The 15,752-nt window shown below is 48.2% G+C and overlaps 6 protein-coding genes across 6 annotated transcripts; 3 read left to right on the top strand and 3 right to left on the bottom strand.

The window, feature by feature from the left end:
- Nucleotides 1–461: 461 nt before the first annotated feature.
- On the bottom strand, nucleotides 462–2,316 carry FMAN_07002 (uncharacterized protein; the record flags this gene model as incomplete). The annotated part of the gene is made up of 7 exons (XM_041830574.1): nucleotides 462–699; nucleotides 752–788; nucleotides 842–1,303; nucleotides 1,350–1,537; nucleotides 1,602–2,010; nucleotides 2,060–2,117; nucleotides 2,176–2,316. The coding sequence occupies 7 exons, from the start codon at nucleotides 2,314–2,316 to the stop codon at nucleotides 462–464; spliced, it is 1,533 nt and encodes a 510-aa protein (XP_041681224.1).
- A 429-nt stretch (nucleotides 2,317–2,745) lies between these two features.
- Nucleotides 2,746–4,279, top strand: FMAN_07001 (uncharacterized protein; the record flags this gene model as incomplete). The annotated part of the gene is made up of 2 exons (XM_041830573.1): nucleotides 2,746–4,083; nucleotides 4,130–4,279. The coding sequence occupies 2 exons, from the start codon at nucleotides 2,746–2,748 to the stop codon at nucleotides 4,277–4,279; spliced, it is 1,488 nt and encodes a 495-aa protein (XP_041681223.1).
- A 1,588-nt stretch (nucleotides 4,280–5,867) lies between these two features.
- FMAN_07000 (uncharacterized protein) lies at nucleotides 5,868–7,062 on the top strand (the record flags this gene model as incomplete). Its single annotated transcript, XM_041830572.1, has 2 exons — nucleotides 5,868–6,028; nucleotides 6,078–7,062. 2 exons carry the CDS (start codon nucleotides 5,868–5,870, stop codon nucleotides 7,060–7,062), a joined length of 1,146 nt encoding a protein of 381 aa, XP_041681222.1.
- A 91-nt stretch (nucleotides 7,063–7,153) lies between these two features.
- Nucleotides 7,154–8,820, bottom strand: FMAN_06999 (uncharacterized protein; the record flags this gene model as incomplete). Its single annotated transcript, XM_041830571.1, has 2 exons — nucleotides 7,154–8,720; nucleotides 8,783–8,820. The coding sequence occupies 2 exons, from the start codon at nucleotides 8,818–8,820 to the stop codon at nucleotides 7,154–7,156; spliced, it is 1,605 nt and encodes a 534-aa protein (XP_041681221.1).
- A 788-nt stretch (nucleotides 8,821–9,608) lies between these two features.
- On the bottom strand, nucleotides 9,609–12,326 carry FMAN_06998 (uncharacterized protein; the record flags this gene model as incomplete). Its single annotated transcript, XM_041830570.1, has 1 exon — nucleotides 9,609–12,326. The coding sequence occupies one exon, from the start codon at nucleotides 12,324–12,326 to the stop codon at nucleotides 9,609–9,611; it is 2,718 nt and encodes a 905-aa protein (XP_041681220.1).
- A 1,580-nt stretch (nucleotides 12,327–13,906) lies between these two features.
- Nucleotides 13,907–15,732, top strand: FMAN_06997 (uncharacterized protein; the record flags this gene model as incomplete). The annotated part of the gene is made up of 3 exons (XM_041830569.1): nucleotides 13,907–14,374; nucleotides 14,423–14,971; nucleotides 15,022–15,732. 3 exons carry the CDS (start codon nucleotides 13,907–13,909, stop codon nucleotides 15,730–15,732), a joined length of 1,728 nt encoding a protein of 575 aa, XP_041681219.1.
- Between the last annotated feature and the right edge of the window lie 20 nt (nucleotides 15,733–15,752).

The following is a 15,752-nucleotide window of genomic DNA, read 5'->3' as shown; positions in this document are numbered from 1 at the left end:
GCGTCTTGAATGGTCGTCTCTACATGACTTTTCAAGGTATTGCGAACGAAACTTATGAGCTCAGGCACTATCATCATCATTCATGGACATGGAATGTGTCACACAATGAGACTGCGAAGCAAGGACGATATCCAAATAGACCCTGGATATCATACATAATCGAATTCGATTGTGGGAAGAACAAAGAGGCTCAGGCGTTGCTCTGGAAGTATGATGAGGAACACCCAGAGCCGAGTGTCTTCGTATTAGAGGAAGGGTCACGCCGAGCTGAAGATAGAAATTGAAGGATGCAAGAATCTTAGCTGAATAGCAATCTCATAACAGCGTAACAAAAATCGTAATTGTGTCCTATCCAATTGACTCCCCTTTTCATGAATAAACTACCGACCACTCTGACCTAGATGGAGAAAAACCATGTGTCGTGTGCCATGCTATGCCCAAATCTCATTAAGTTCGTTCGCTCAAACAGCACTGTCGTACTTGGCCTGATGGACCGCCGGGGTCTTTGCGGCATGGACAGAAACCATCTCATCATGGACAGTCTTCTCACTGACGATGGCGGCTCCCACCATTGCATGATCTGCGCCACCAAACAGTACATCCATATGCTCCAATGGCACGCCCTTAGTTTCAGGAATGCAGAACCACACAAATGCAAAGAGTAGGATATTAATAGCACCAAACATATACATAGCGTAGCTGCGAAAAGAGTTACTACATTGAGATTCCAGGTAGACTGGGGGTGACTTACAATCCTTTGGCAGAAAGAAAAATGGGAAAGATTTGTTCTGCATTCTCTATTAGTTATAGGCTTAGGGAAGACGAAAAATGGGATACTTGCGTAGAATGATGCTCGCGATAGACTGGCACTGAGTGGTCATAGCAACCGCCTGCGCACGAATGTTCATGGAGAAGATCTCTGACGTCCAGATCCACACCGTCGCACCCCACGAAGGTTTAAAGAAGAATGCGAAGAGGAACATCAAGAAGACTGTCGCGATGCCTACACTGGGAGACTTGGATCCATCCTCCAAAGTTGGCGTCTCGGTAACCACGGCTGCGGCTGCAAACATGCAGACTGCTAGGCCCGCAACACCAACGAGGAGGAGAGGTCTTCGGCCCACGAGATCTGTCATCCAAGTGGCGTTCAGAGTGAAGAGGATGTTGAAGGTTCCAGCTAAGGCGTTGATAAGCTGGATCTGGCTGTTTGAAGTAAAGACCTTTTTGTAAATGATGGTGGAGTATGTTGCGAGGGAGTTGTTTCCGGTTAGTTGTTGTCCAATATTCATAGTAGCCGCGAGGACTAGCGAGGTTAGGTATTGAGCATGCACAGGGACAATGAGACCTACGAATGCGCTTTCTCACAGACTTATCCGTCCACAGCAACTTGTATCGGGTCCAAGTGCTGTTTGTTTCTTTCTTTTCAAACGCAATGGCTTGTCGTATATCTTGCATCTCTTGGGCAACAAGGTCTGGGTCGTCGCGGATCTGCAAGAGACTATTGTATGCTTCTTCGAATCTGTCGTTCTGGACATACCTATAGTTTGGTGAGAATCAGGTTCAAAAAAGCATTTCGTCACAGTAGGGTTCCAAACGCGTACCATCTTGGGGTCTCAGGGCAGAAGAAAAGCCCAGAGATGATGATGATAGGAAAGAAGATTTGAAGGAACATGACGGTCCTCCAATCCCATTCTCCGAGCCTCTCGGCGTTCTTGGAGCATGCGTAGTTGATCCAGTACGCGAGAAAGGATCCTATAGCAAAGTTGAGCTGCCAGAAACTCATGATAGTGCCACGTAGTTTGGCTGGTGCTATCTCGTTGATAAAGACCGGTCCGGCCGGCAGCATCAGTCCCTGGCCGAAACCGGTGATGGTACGACCGGCGATGTAACCGCCGATAACGGGAGGTGTAAATGTCGAAATGAACGTTGAGATGATGACTAGTACAGCTCCCGCCCACATACTCCATTTGCGACCGAATCGGTCAGAGACCAGAGCAGACAGAAAAACGCCTGGCGGTTATAAGCATCAAGCCGCTGACACAGAGTGATGGACAAGTACCTGTAATAATGCCGCTTACGGCCATAGCGGTATTGACCGAGCCGATAGTGGATGGAGACTGGGGATTGAAAGTTTAGATACGATACATCTATAGAGTTGGTAGGAGAAGCTCATACGGGGTTGTTGAAGTAGTTCATGAAATGAACTGATCCCTGCACGGCGTTGAACGTAGAGGAATCATAGCCATTGACAGCCATGCAGGTGCAAGGAATGAGGCAAGAGAACCAGAGGTTCGCCTTCTTCGAGTTGAAGAGCATAGTGGGCAAATTGATGCCTGAGTTACTGTGAAGAACAATGAGAAGGTTGTTGAGAAGAGCAAGGTCGTCGGTTGAATGAGGTTTGGCAATTTATCTATAGATATTCCGGGGACGGGGATCCACAATCAGGGCAGGGTCTAGAAGGTCATTGTCTGGCAGGTCGGTACGTAGAGTCCCGAGCTGGACAAGAAGGGTTTAGCAGCGGCCGCCCTATACCGTTGCTCTGACCATGCATTTCAGACCCTGCATCTGCACCTACAAGGTTAAACACTCTCACTAGCTGCTATTTCCGAACTAGTTCTCATGCATCCGAATGTGAAATATCGTTAGTCAGCGGATTAAGTAACTGGGCATGCCACAACAGCCTTTCCCCTCTTTTTTTCCCCGTGATTTCACCTCATCACAGGTCCAATCGAAAGCAGCAGCACCATGAAACTCCCTACAGCGTGCACCAGGTGCAGAAGGCGGCGCAAAAAGTGCTTCCGGACGAAGCCTGAAGGCCCCTGTGATGCCTGTGCCAAGAAGCAGAATCATCAGTGCTCGCTCGTCCAGCCACGACCTGTCTCTCCCCAGCCACAGCATATCTCGGTCGAGGATCTAGATCCACGGGCTTGTCTCTCGCATGACCTCATTGAAGAACTTGTGGAGAATTATATTTACTATATACTTGACAGGCCTCATACGCTCTTTCATCTTCCCACGTTGCGGACTGCAGTGAGAGAAGATACGTTGGGAGATGCCTTGCTGTCAGCTATACTGGCGTTTGGCTGCCGGTTCCATGATAAGCCTGAGATAGCATCCCTTGGACCTGCTTTCATGGAAAAGTCTAAACACTTACTGAAGCTGGATATGGAGAACATTTGTCTGGAGAATATCCAGACCTGTGTGTTGCTCGCAAATTTGTCATCATCCTCAAAGAACCCCGAATCTGAGGCTCTGTTTGTTACTCTTGGCATTCGTATGGCTGAAATTCTTGGCTTGGATCGTCCGGACTCGGAGGACTCTGAGGTTCTACGTGAAACAAAATGCAGGGTATGGTGGACACTATTCATGGCTGACCGTTGGAGTTCAGTTGGCCGCAACCTCCGTCGCGCGATGCCAGACTTTAGTCAGGAGACTCCCCTACCGATGGATGAAGACTACTTTCACCACCTGGATGTCGACCAAGGTAGTGGTGAGAGATCGCCTACGCGCCCTCGTACCCTAGGGCTCTGGGCATACAACATCATGCTTGCAAAACAGCTCGGGCCCATCCGGGACTTGAATAAGCAGTGGAATCAAGAGGGCATCTCGGAAGATTACGTGATGCAGCGCGTCGCAGATCTAGCAGAAGGCCTACAGCTCTGGGAAGCGGGACTTCCCGAGGAGAAGAAGGCAACAGAGGACAACCTTCGTGCACACAGTGCCAAGAAACTTGGGGGGCCGTTCCTCGCCATACATACAGGCTACCACCAGCATTTCGTGCTCCTGCTGTTCCGGTTCCTGGACCTCAATCGGGTGCAGACCCCCAAGACGATCGAGTACGCCGAGCTCTGCAAGTATCACGCAAGGTCGATTAGCGAGCTGGTGAAACTGTCCCGCCAAGTTCCGAACTGCGCGATGGTCTTTGGGGGAGTGGGCTACATGACAGTTGCCTCTTCAGCGGTACTCCTGCACACGCTCATTTTTGGGCAGCAGGATGACACGGCTGATATCCGAGCCAAGCTGGAGTCCAATTACGAGACCATCTATGCGCTGCAAAAATACTGGCCTTCGATTCAGAACTCGGTCAGTAGAGAAACTGGTGTTAGTGGTTAAATTCTGACGAGCGCAGGTAAAACGACTCGAACTGTTTCAAAAGACTTGTACGAGGCCTGCTGCGATGCAAACCTACAAGTTCGACAAGTGGATGGTGAGGTTTTTGGTGGAACACCACTTGCCACTGGATGAGCCTGAAGGGGATCTATCGCCTGGTGCGGTATAACATAGCGTTTAGATTGCATAGTGAATATTTGCACTGATAACGGCGTATATGGTAATGAATTGTGGGATTTCTTTCTTTGTATATTCTTCGCGTCGTTTCGTTGGGTCGGTCGTGCTGGTAGCTCGCGGAGAGGAGAAATGCGAGACGCGAGGCAGCGGGACGTCTGACCATGATATAAAGCGATAAAGGCGGCATATTTATCTTTTCGGGCCGTATCACAAAGTCCCACTGATAGCAAACAATAGAAACTACTGAATTCTCTAATCAATACGCTAACCTACGCATCGTGAATTGCGCACCCTATAGCACCTAGTTTCTTGTGTCGACGTCCCCATAACTCAGAGCTAATTCCCGGGGGCTAGAACTCGACTAGTCCGCAAGCGTTATCCTGTGTGTGGGGTCGACGTCGGGATTCGCTTGTATAACCCGACGGCTGACAAGTGTCGGGAATCGCTCCAAGACCGCCGCAGCAAGCTCACCGTCGGGATTTACAGGCTTAGTCCGACGGCCACAGAGCGTCGGGATACGGCGCAAGACCGCGACACAGTGGGGCGGCTGAAAAACAGACATCTTCTGGTCTTGAGTCGTGACATGGATCTATTGGTGGGTTTGATGATGTGGACAGGGGGCACGATGCCGGAGCAGACATTCCTCCCTCGGGAGTCCATACACGCCAGCACGTGATGCACACTACTTCTCGTCACACCAGGCGAGGTCCTTGCGAAATGAAGGTTTCAATAACGCAGCCAGGTGGCGTGGACATCAGCTTCAAGAATTGGATCGCTTGTTACGCCCGTTGCGAACTGTCAACTGCACTCGGCTGGTGCATTGACATAGCAGGTGGAGGCGAGGAATGTCACGGATGCGGGGCCCCAGTTGCAATTCTCTACACCACAATCTCTTCACGTGTTGAGTAATTAAACAGCGTTGTTACACAAGGTGTCTTGACAACTCAACAAGGAAACCCCATGTCACTCTAAGCATCTAGACCTTCTCAGAACTGCTCAAAAAAACGTACGCAATCAGATAACGAAAAAAACCTAACGGATAATCCCGTTGCATATCCCACTAACTCATGCAGTCAAAGACCCAACCCCTGCCCCGACAATGTCGTATAGCGAGGTCACTAACCTGAATCGTCTGGCTTGAAAAAGTCCCCCCTCTGCCAGCCCTAAAATTTCCCCAAGACCAGAATGCCGCCATCCCTGTAACTTGGCAGCTTTTGTAGTCAAAGCCACAGTCATGACGGTATTAACTGGGGGATTCACTCCATATTGTGTAACCTCCTGTCTTAAAATAACATCTTCAGCTTTTTCTTTTCTCTTTGCGTGTTAGGACCTGCCCCCAACTAGCGGTTAATTAGCCTGCAGCCTGAAACTCAAGGGTTAAATAGAAAGCTGTCTTACATAAAACGTTAAATAGCACTCTCCCCTTTCTTGTTCATACCAAGACTCTGTTTCTCCCTTTATGGTATTTGCCTCAAAATCTATATCTCACACTATATTGCCAAGAGAACCTTCTATTGACTACACCTACCAGCCTTCACATCTGGAGTCATTCTCATCATTCGCAGCATACACACGCCACCATGAGTCCCTCATGCAGATCTATCAAACCTCGCTTCACATCACTCTCACCAAGCCCTGAAATCACAGAAGGGGTAAAAAAGGCGGATAGAGCCTGCGAAAAGTGTACACGTACCAAGAAGAAATGCGATAAATCATTATCCGGTTGTTCGCGCTGTAAACGGTATGTAGAAATCCATCCAATTTCAAGAGCGCAGTATCTAACTAGTCAGGCTCAGGAACAAATGCTGTTATGACTATGTGTATACTCCTTCCGTCACAACAGTCATAAGACCGGAGCATGCCATAAAATCTCCACCTCACATACCGGGGACGCTCAAGCCGTTCCTCGATATTTCCAGCTCTATGATTTTAAGCCTACTTTCTTCACGGAACGCCATTCCGAGTCATTCAGTTCAACATTACTTGGAGACTATAAACCCATACCTTACTATCGTTCATCCAGAACTCTTCGCTTTGCGCACCAATATTACTGGTTCCGACTCATTTTCCGACCAAGAGCTTCAGGACCCTGCGACTACCCTTCTGGTTGTATGCATGCAGCTCTTTTCTCAAAGCGATATTTCAGGTATCAAAGGAGACGAAAATGCTGACAGGGCTGTCTATCGGTCCGCCAAGCAAATATTGAGCGTCCTGCGAGCCATTGATAGCCCAAGTATCGAGCTTATTCAGTGTTCCATTCTGCTCGCATTCTATGAGTATACCCATGAGGATCTGGGGCGTGCTTACCTCAGTATTGGAGATGCTAATACCATGGCCTTGATTCTACACGTGGGCCCTGGAAAATACCTCGAGGACGAGCGGGAAGCTTTGATTCCTTACGAGGAGGAAGAAAGGCGCTGTGTCTACTGGAGTCTCTTCGTGCTCGATCGGCTAGTCCAAACGGATTATTCTCTTCTTCAGATGCCGCATCAGATACCGCCTGCAGTTGTATCTCCTCCCGCGGCCGATGACCTTCTACCGACGAACCATTTACTTTGGTACGATGAGAGTCAGTCGCCTTGCTACGTCACGCAGCGATACCCTGCAGATACGGATTTCTCGGTGCCTGTCGGGCCTTTTCAGAGGAATTGTCAGTACGCCATGCTCTATACTGGAATATCTCCCCCTCAATCCCCTGTAGGTCCTACGGCCTTTGACTTGGGAAATCATACTGCCACGGCCTCGGTGTTACCTATTAGTAATCTAGACCTATAGGCGCTATTTTATTTCACGACCTTGTATGTTCTATCATGAATTTGGCTTATTTTCGATGTGTTATGGTTTGGCGCTTGGAGTCATTATTCCTCTAGGATATCCTCTCAAAGTACACTGGCATAACACCAACTTGCAAACCCCAATTAACTCCGTTCACCGTCCCCAACTCATCATGACGATGAAAGCTGAGAATGAATTGATCCCATTTGAACCAATCAATGAATTCCCGAACTATGAATTCCTCCCGTGAAGAGGGCAGAAATCCCAGCCTGTCTCCAGCAAGGTGAGTCAACCGATGGTGCTGTGACGAGACATTATTGACTACCATAATCAAGCTTTTACTTGTGTTATGTCTGATATCCAACGTCATCTTCAACCCTGAATTCACATACTTGCCCACATAATCCTCGAGATGAGCATTAAACCGCTTTTCTTTGCTTCTCTCCTCATTCCGAACATACTCAAAGTCTGCTGCCAGACGGGCATATCTATCATACTCTGTCTTAGCTCTCTTTTTTGATACTTCAGCGAAGTCGATCGGCGGCTGAAGATCAAACATGGTCTGCGCAATAGCTTGCGCAGACCAATCCGGACCATCCCCCAGGCCATGAGAATTCCCCAATGCCACTATAGCCGAATTTGTCTCTGGAAATAGGTAGAAGGCCGCTAGGTATCCCGACATACCGCCATTATGATACAGAACAAGTCTAGGTCTTGATGTTCGACCAATTACGTGTTCTCGCTGTGGGCCATTGAGAGAAAGCATGCCTAGCTCTGTTGATGGAATCATGGCGCGAGCAAACCCAAGGCCGTATGTATTCTCGCCGATAGAGGATATCGTGATGTTGGTTTTGTGTGATACGATGGTCGGTACCTCTTTGAGAACCGAAGGCTCGTGGTGAATCGCGGCAAGGAGAGCTTTGGCCCACTTCATCAGATCTGATACATTAGACCAGACACCTCCAGCTGGTCCCATAAGAGTATTATCAGCGGCTGTGTCAACTCGCTTTTGCCGATGTAGAGAGTAGTCATCGAGGACAACATGGGGTTCCGCGACATTGTCGTCTGGTAACTTCGTTCTGTTTGTGACAGTTCGATGCATTGCGATGGGCTCTAGGATTCTCCCCTTCAGAAAGTCGTACCAGGGCCGACCTGACTGTTTCTCAATTCCTAAGCTAGCCACGGCGTACATGTAGTTGTTGTAATGAAAGCCGCTTCGTAGGTCATGAACCGGAGGTAGATGGCTTACAACGTCGAGCAAGTCTTCCTTATCAAGGATGTTTTCGCATTCTACCCCTAGCCATGTAAGGTCCATATGCGCTAGCCCAGTACCATGTGAGAGTGCATCTTGAACAGTCGCTCTTTCACCAATGACAGGATCCACAACACTGCGGAAAGAGGTGTAGCTCTGCAGAGGCTTTGCCCACTCCAACTTTCCTTCATCAACAAGGATGCCGCAACATGCAGCGATGAAAGCTTTCGTGAGCGAACATAGGAGATAATTCGTCTCAGAATCAGCGGGCGCTTGTGACTCCACGTCGCGAAACCCACGGCTTCGAGTGAAGATTACTTCTCCGTAGTGAAGGACGCCGATGCTGATTGAAGCTGACCGAGTGTTGTCCTGGATTTGATCGAGAGTAGGACACAAAGCTTCGATTCTAATGCGGGGTTTAGTAAAACTATACTACTAATAGCGAATGAGAAGCTGTGGTTGTCCTACCTAGATCGCACAGCGTCCGAGTCCACGTCAGCGGCCATGGTGTTCTGTTATGACCTGTTCAATTGATGAGGCAATTGTTTCCATAAAAAGCTCAAGCAAGTAGATTTACAATTGAGTCATTATTCAGAAATCCAGTCACTTGCTCTCGGACCACGTCGGTCGGACTCGCGATATACTTTGTCGACAGCGCCACGGTATGTAGGTAACGTTGACTGCTCAACTCTATGTCATCCCCCTTTCGACTAATTTTCCATAACCTTTGTTATATCTTGCAGAGTTCATATGTTACAAGAAGGTATTCACTTACATCTTCTGCTTCAGAATCTGACCACGCTCATCCACATCGTAGCTAGTGAATCAGAAAGCATCATGAAGCGGAGAACAACTTACTAACCAAAAACGTTCTCTCCATCTCCTCTTAAAAGCCACAGAGGGCCATGCAACCGTCTTTGCCAGGAATACCTGAGGCGTTGGCTACGAGAGTTTCTGTGACGGCTTGTCTGAATCCATCCGAGTCACTAGTCCCATCTGCACGTTCCTGGGCTGTGTTTAATGCCTAGACTGTGTCACCCTCGAAATGGCCACGATAGCGACCGATAAAATCAGATGCCTGTTAGGTAATGATACGCTCTTTGGACAAGAGACCCAGTCCAATGATGATGTTGGCGTAGAGACTTTCAATTGTTGTCTTGTCGACACCTGCGCGCCGAAGAAGTATCTACTATGGCTTATGGGCAGTAGCTCTAGACTGCGGAGTTGCTATTGGTAGTCAATCTCTGGTATTGATTCTTGGATATTCGCTGAATATTTATAAGTATAAGAATATCTAGCTCTTTATACTTCTCAAATCAACTTTGATGGAAGATGACTGAAGTCCTTTGCTTTCAGCCTTAATTGTGAATGACCCTTTGCCCTTATACTTTCCCCGAACAATTGCCAATACCAATCCGCTGAATGCATTCCTAGTCTTAGAGGGAAAAGGAGTGAAATCGGCGGGATATCCGTTATCTGTCGCAACAATTTCCCCTGACCCTTCGACAGAAAACACAACGCTATTGTTAGCATTCGGTACGGTTCTTCCCATCGAATCTGTAATGGTTCCCTTCAAGAAGACCAGGTCCTCGCCATCGGCATCAATCACCTCTCGGTCTTTCTCCAGCCTAATTTTCGCAGCATCGCCTGCAGTTTCAGTTTTCTGAGTGGCCCACTGCTTTCCATTCTTATATACTACCACTCTTACTTCACCGGGCTGATAAACAGTTTCGTTCCATCGAAAGCGATACTGTCCAACCTTCCTCTCCACCCGACCCTGCGACCTACCATTGATGAAAAGCTCAGCTTCGTCACCTGAGCTGAATACATGTACAGGGGTCCTCTTCCCAATACGGTCAGGCCAGTTCCAATGAGGTACGATGTGCGCAAAGGGCAGATCTAGTCGCCATCGAGATTGGTACAGATAGAATCTCTCCTTGGGAAACCCTGCTAGATCAATGATACCAGAATACGCGCTGCGCGCTTCAGGCCAAGGCGGCTCTCCCAGGTAGTCAAAACCAGCCCAAGTGAACCCGCCCGCAACGAATGGATGCTCATCTTGAGTCTTGAAAACCCTGTCCGCAGACGACCCTGCATCGGCGGAGTACAGTTCGTATCCACTGATTTCCAGTCGATCGTAGTTGGCACCAATACTCTGGTTGATGGGCGAGCTGTCGTAAGGCGTGACTGGAAATGTGAAGGTACCACGGGTGCTGAGGGACCATCCAACCTCACTACCCAAGATGAGTTTTTTGCTAAAATTGCCGTGGAAGTTGTCGTATTGCCCAGGTCGAGCCCGAGAACGGTTAAGATGTTCATATGCAGGCCCCCAACGAATACCTTCACCCTGATAATTCAGGCTGATAACATCATAAATCTGAGGCAATGTCTCATTGGGAAAACCGACGTTTAACGATCCAGTAACTGCTCGTGAGCTGTCCTCTTCATAGACAATATTCTTAAGATACTCGGCAATACGTGTTGAAGCTGGAACGTCATGCAGATTTTGTTCCATGACTTCATTACCAACACTCCACATAACCACAGAAGGATGATTTCTATCTCTTCGTATGAAAGAGCGAAGGTCAGGCTCGCGCCAGTCCTTGAAGATGAGGTGGAAGTCAGAGGGCACCTTCTCGATCTCCCAAACATCAAAGATCTCATCGACAACCAGAAACCCCATTTTATCTGTAAGCTCGAGAAGTTCTGGTGCTGGTGGGTTGTGTGCCATACGGATTGCATTGACGCCAAGTTCGCGGAGCATCTCCAGCTGTCTCTTTGCGGCGCGGTAGTTGAAAGCTGTCCCGAGAGCACCCAGATCATGGTGCTGATTGACCCCATGTATATACACCTTTTGATCATTGACATGTAATCCATCATCGGGTGTAAGTCGAAGTGCACGGATTCCAAATTCTGTTTCATACTCATCAAGTAGCTCACGACCATCAAAGAGACGTGTGACAGCGGTATAGAGATTCGGCGACTGCCCAGGTGGTGGTCCCCAGAGCTTGGGGTTAATCAGTTTGACGCTCGCAGTAGTTGTTTTACTAGCATCTGGTGTTGTTTGGATGACTCTTTCGGGGAAAGATGCAACTCTTCGACCTCGCGCTCCTGAGTCTAGGCTGTTCTCGAAGATTTCTGTTTGTACCACCACTTTTCGTTCTTTTTGTCTATGGCTAACAGCCTTGACCTCGATTTCGATAACAGCGGAGTGAGAAGACACATTCCTAGTAGTGATATGTGTTCCCCAGTGAGCGACGTGTGTCTGTCCGACCTTGGTAATCCACACATTGCGGTATATCCCGGCTCCGGGGTACCAGCGAGATGAACGAGCAGTAGGATTCTCCACACGAATTGCCAGCTGATTTTCCCCCTTTTTTAAATAGCCCGTAAGATCGAGACGGAACGAGTTGTAGCCGTAGGGCCAGCCTCCTAAAAGTTTTCCATTAAGCCATACCATAGGATATGACATGGCGCCTTCGATGTCCAGATAAATAATCTTTTTAAGGTCACCAGAGTTCATCTGAACTACTTTTCGGTACCATCCTACCCCTTGGATAGGCAGACGTCCCATATCTCCAGGAATCACTGGATCTTCCTCGGTGTAGAAGGGACCACTTATAGCCCAATCATGCGGAACTTCAACATCCTGCCAGTCGCTATCATTGAACTTGGCATGTATATATGGAATATCCACCTCCGGATCATATTTTGGTCTATCATGTTGGTGGTCGGGACTTTTGATGAAATTGTTACCGGTTGGCAAGATCCAATCTTTGAGGACATAAAGATCTGTTCCATTCGCATCAGGGCGGTAGTCGTATACCACAGTATCAGGGTTTGATTCGGATCGCCAGAATCGCCAGCCGTCTCTGAGCCGGAGTCGCTCTCGTACGTGAGGCACCTTTGGCTCGTAACTGCAAACGGCCGGAGAAATGAACAAGGCAAAGAGCAGGATCCAGACAGTCGCTGACTTGATATTACAGCCTAGCATTATGTTGCGCTTAAGCATGTTTAATAAGTCAAAAAGATGATAACCTCCTAGAACTGAGATTGGTGAATTAGAGGAGTTTTGTATTATTTATCTATGGCGAGGTATACAGCGTCTCTAATTTAGCCAGAAAGAGGGACATTTCAAAGAGGGGTTTTAGCCTATATGATAAATATGTAATATTTTATGAAATCTTTATTAAATCTAGGACTGCCTAGTATTGCAGATCACTGGAGCAGCATTGTTCCACCACTAAGCGCTACTTCCATTTTTGCGGGGTTCTACTTAAGATGTCGACGAAGCTGAGTTACCCCTCGTCACGAGTTAAAGATTGTGTTGCATCGGGAAAAGATCTGAGGGAAAGGGCGCCGATGAACAGAGGGCGCTGGGCTGTTGATTCTTAGAAATTAATTTTGTGAATTAACACAAGGACTTGCAGTAATCGCGCTTAGGACACTTTATATAATAAGCTAATCCCCTGACTTTCGGTGATCTTCAACCGGGGGCCATGCTGCTATTCTTCTTGATTGTAATGCTTTTATTCTTTTCTTCGCAGAATTGAAGGTTCTTCCTTGGCTTGAAAAGACGGTGATATGCATGGCATCGAATAGCTTAGAGAGCCCGATTACAAACCCATAGAATCTTGATCCTAACACACTATCTAAATCTCTCGTTACTCTATCAGGGCTGATTAGTCATGCCGAGCATAACTGGAGTTTACAGCGCTTCTGTCTTCCGCAGTTGGGCGTCTGAGCGCAGGGAAATGGGAGCACCCGAATGCCCTATAAGGTTCAGTGGAGCATCCCTGTCAGGTACATCCAACCAGCGTCCACCGTGTTTTAACGTAGCGAGGTCTGCACCGGCATCTTATCGTTGCACCAAGACCCATAAGCCGACTTCGGCATTTCCTAGATTCACCGCAGCCTGGGCATGAGTGTTTGTGGTTTGAGTTTGTGTCAAGATGCCGAGAGCCGATTCCAGAGATCCGATACCACTGGTTCAGCGGTGAACTATCGATTGTGGCACGCCATCTCTTGCCCAGCCATATTACTGCTTGATCCCTTTGTGCCATTCAAATCCCAACTGTTTACTGCAGTAAATGAACAGATACGGAGATACTAACAAACATTGGCATCAATTTCCAAAACAGATCGGCACTGCATCAAAAATCTTACGTGGCCTGCAGTCTGACGAACGCCACCTTTCAGCATCTCCTCTTCAGAGCGATCACTGTCTTACTCACAGTCAGTTAATTGGCGCTCAGACGTACGTCTCTACTCACCAAAGTCCCAGGGCTGATCCTGTCATACCAATAAATTGCCTTGGCATTCTCACATCAGATTTTAAAGGGGCTCTAGCGAGGCCCCAACTGTGCAACCAACCTCGTAATGCTAGCCCTGTAATTGGAGCACCTCTCAATTGCGGCTTACCATCGTTGAAACCATCTAACCTCTTTAGGGGTCGCTAGCAAAAACGTTGAATTAATTGTCTCAGTTTGTTGTCTCCGTGTTGACTGTCTTAAAAATGGCCTTGGCCCGCTTTGACTGTGACAAGCTGGGTCTGTTCATCTTCGTGACATCTCGCAGTGAGAAATTGCAGACATGTCGTTGCTTGACGCTCTAGACTCGTCGTCCACGAGGGTCTTATTAGGATGTCTCCTATTAGCACGCATCGCCTACACCCTCTACCGCTCGATGCTACCCCGTCCCTTAGCGGACATCCCCTATAACGTCTCGGCGACCAATCGTATCCTGGGCGATCTCCCAGACGTCAAGGCATTCGGGAGCTTGACCGACTGGTTAGCGACGCAGGCCATCAAACACCAATCACCATTATTCCAAGCTTTTATCCGTCCTTTTGGAAAGCCGTGGGTTGTTGTCGCTGATCATTATGAGGCCGCTGAGATTTGCACGCATCGAGTGAAGGAATTTGATAGAGGGACATCTAGTACTGCTATTTTTAATTGTGTGGTGCCGGGTGCGCATATCACGCTTACGAGTTCGGATCCGCAGTTTAGGAAGAATAAGGAGCTTGTGAGAAATTTGATGACGCCGTCGTTTTTGTCAGAGGTGAGATGAGAGTATTGGTTCATGGTCAAAAGACTGATTTAAGCAAAGGTATCTGCGCCCGAAATTTACGACAAGTTTTCTCGTCTGGTTGAGCTCTGGGGTATGAAGACTGAGCACGCCAATGGCCAATTCTTCTCAGCCTCAAAGGACGTACACAACGCCGCCCTTGACATCATCGTATGCGCAGCTTTTGGTCTCGATACTCAACATACCCAGCTCGTCAAAGAAATTCAAGAGCTCGCCCCAGACAACACTACCTCCTCAACTAAGATAGGCGGCGAAATCGCTTTCAAAGAACTCCCTCTCAACGAAGAGCTCAACGCCCTGGCCACTGTCGCCGAGAGTGTCGCTAAGATCATCAAGACACCTTCACCGCCGCTGTTCCACTGGATGTATCGAAGTTTTTCGACGACATTGAAGAACGCCTTTGTCCTTACCAGGCAGTTGCAGGAACGAGAAATCGCCAATGGCATTAAGCGAAGAGCGAATGGAGAGGCCATGAAGTGCGCGCTTGATGAGATCTCGGTTCGAGAAGAGGCATTAGCGAAGAAGGAGGGTAGAGAGCCTGATTACTACTCTCAGGTCATCACTAGTGAGGTGAGTTCATAGAATCCTTGATCCAAGCAATGATGCTGACTCTCTCATAGATGATGACATACTTGATCGGCGGCCATGAAACAACCTCCTCGGCTGTACGATGGGGCCTAAGCTATCTCAGCGTCGAGCAGAGAGCCCAGTCCGAACTTCGCAACGCGCTTCAACGAGCTTATCCCCAAGCTAAATCTGAGCGACGTGCCCCTTCACTCAGTGAGATCATCCAAACGCGCGTTCCTTACCTAGATGCAGTCGTTGAAGAGATTCTTCGTTTATCATATCCTTTTGGAATGACTCTACGAGAAGTCCAGGTCGATACTCAGATCCTCGGTGCACGTGTACCAAAAGGTACAACAGTTGTCTTCTTATCGAATGGTCCGAGCATATTATCACCTCCAATTGACTTCGACGAGTCACGAAGTAGTGAGTGGGTAAAATCTCGCAAGCCAAAGCCTTTGGAGAAGGATTATGACTACTCGAGCTTCAAGCCTGAGAGATGGCTCAAGATGGCTATTGGCCCGGATGGAAAGGAGGACGTAAGCTTTGATTCTCAGGCGTTTCCCATACAAGCCTTTGGACTAGGTCCGAGAGGTTGCTTTGGAAGGAGGATGTCGTATCTGGAGATGAAGATCTTTTTCACTCTTGTCATCTGGACATTCGAGTTGTTACCGTTGCCAGATGAAGTTGCGAGACCTAAGCCAGTTTCGTCTTTGACTAGGAACCCTGATAGAGTGTTTATCAAGCCGCGGAAGGTATCGTTGTAGAGGGGATGATAGAATGATTT

The sequence above is a fragment of the Fusarium mangiferae genome (assembly GCF_900044065.1).
Source record: "Fusarium mangiferae strain MRC7560 genome assembly, contig: FMAN_scaffold005, whole genome shotgun sequence".
NCBI classification, from domain to species: Eukaryota; Fungi; Ascomycota; class Sordariomycetes; order Hypocreales; family Nectriaceae; genus Fusarium; species Fusarium mangiferae.
Note: the sequence above shows the minus strand (reverse complement) of the source record. Positions and strands in the feature narration are given on the sequence as shown.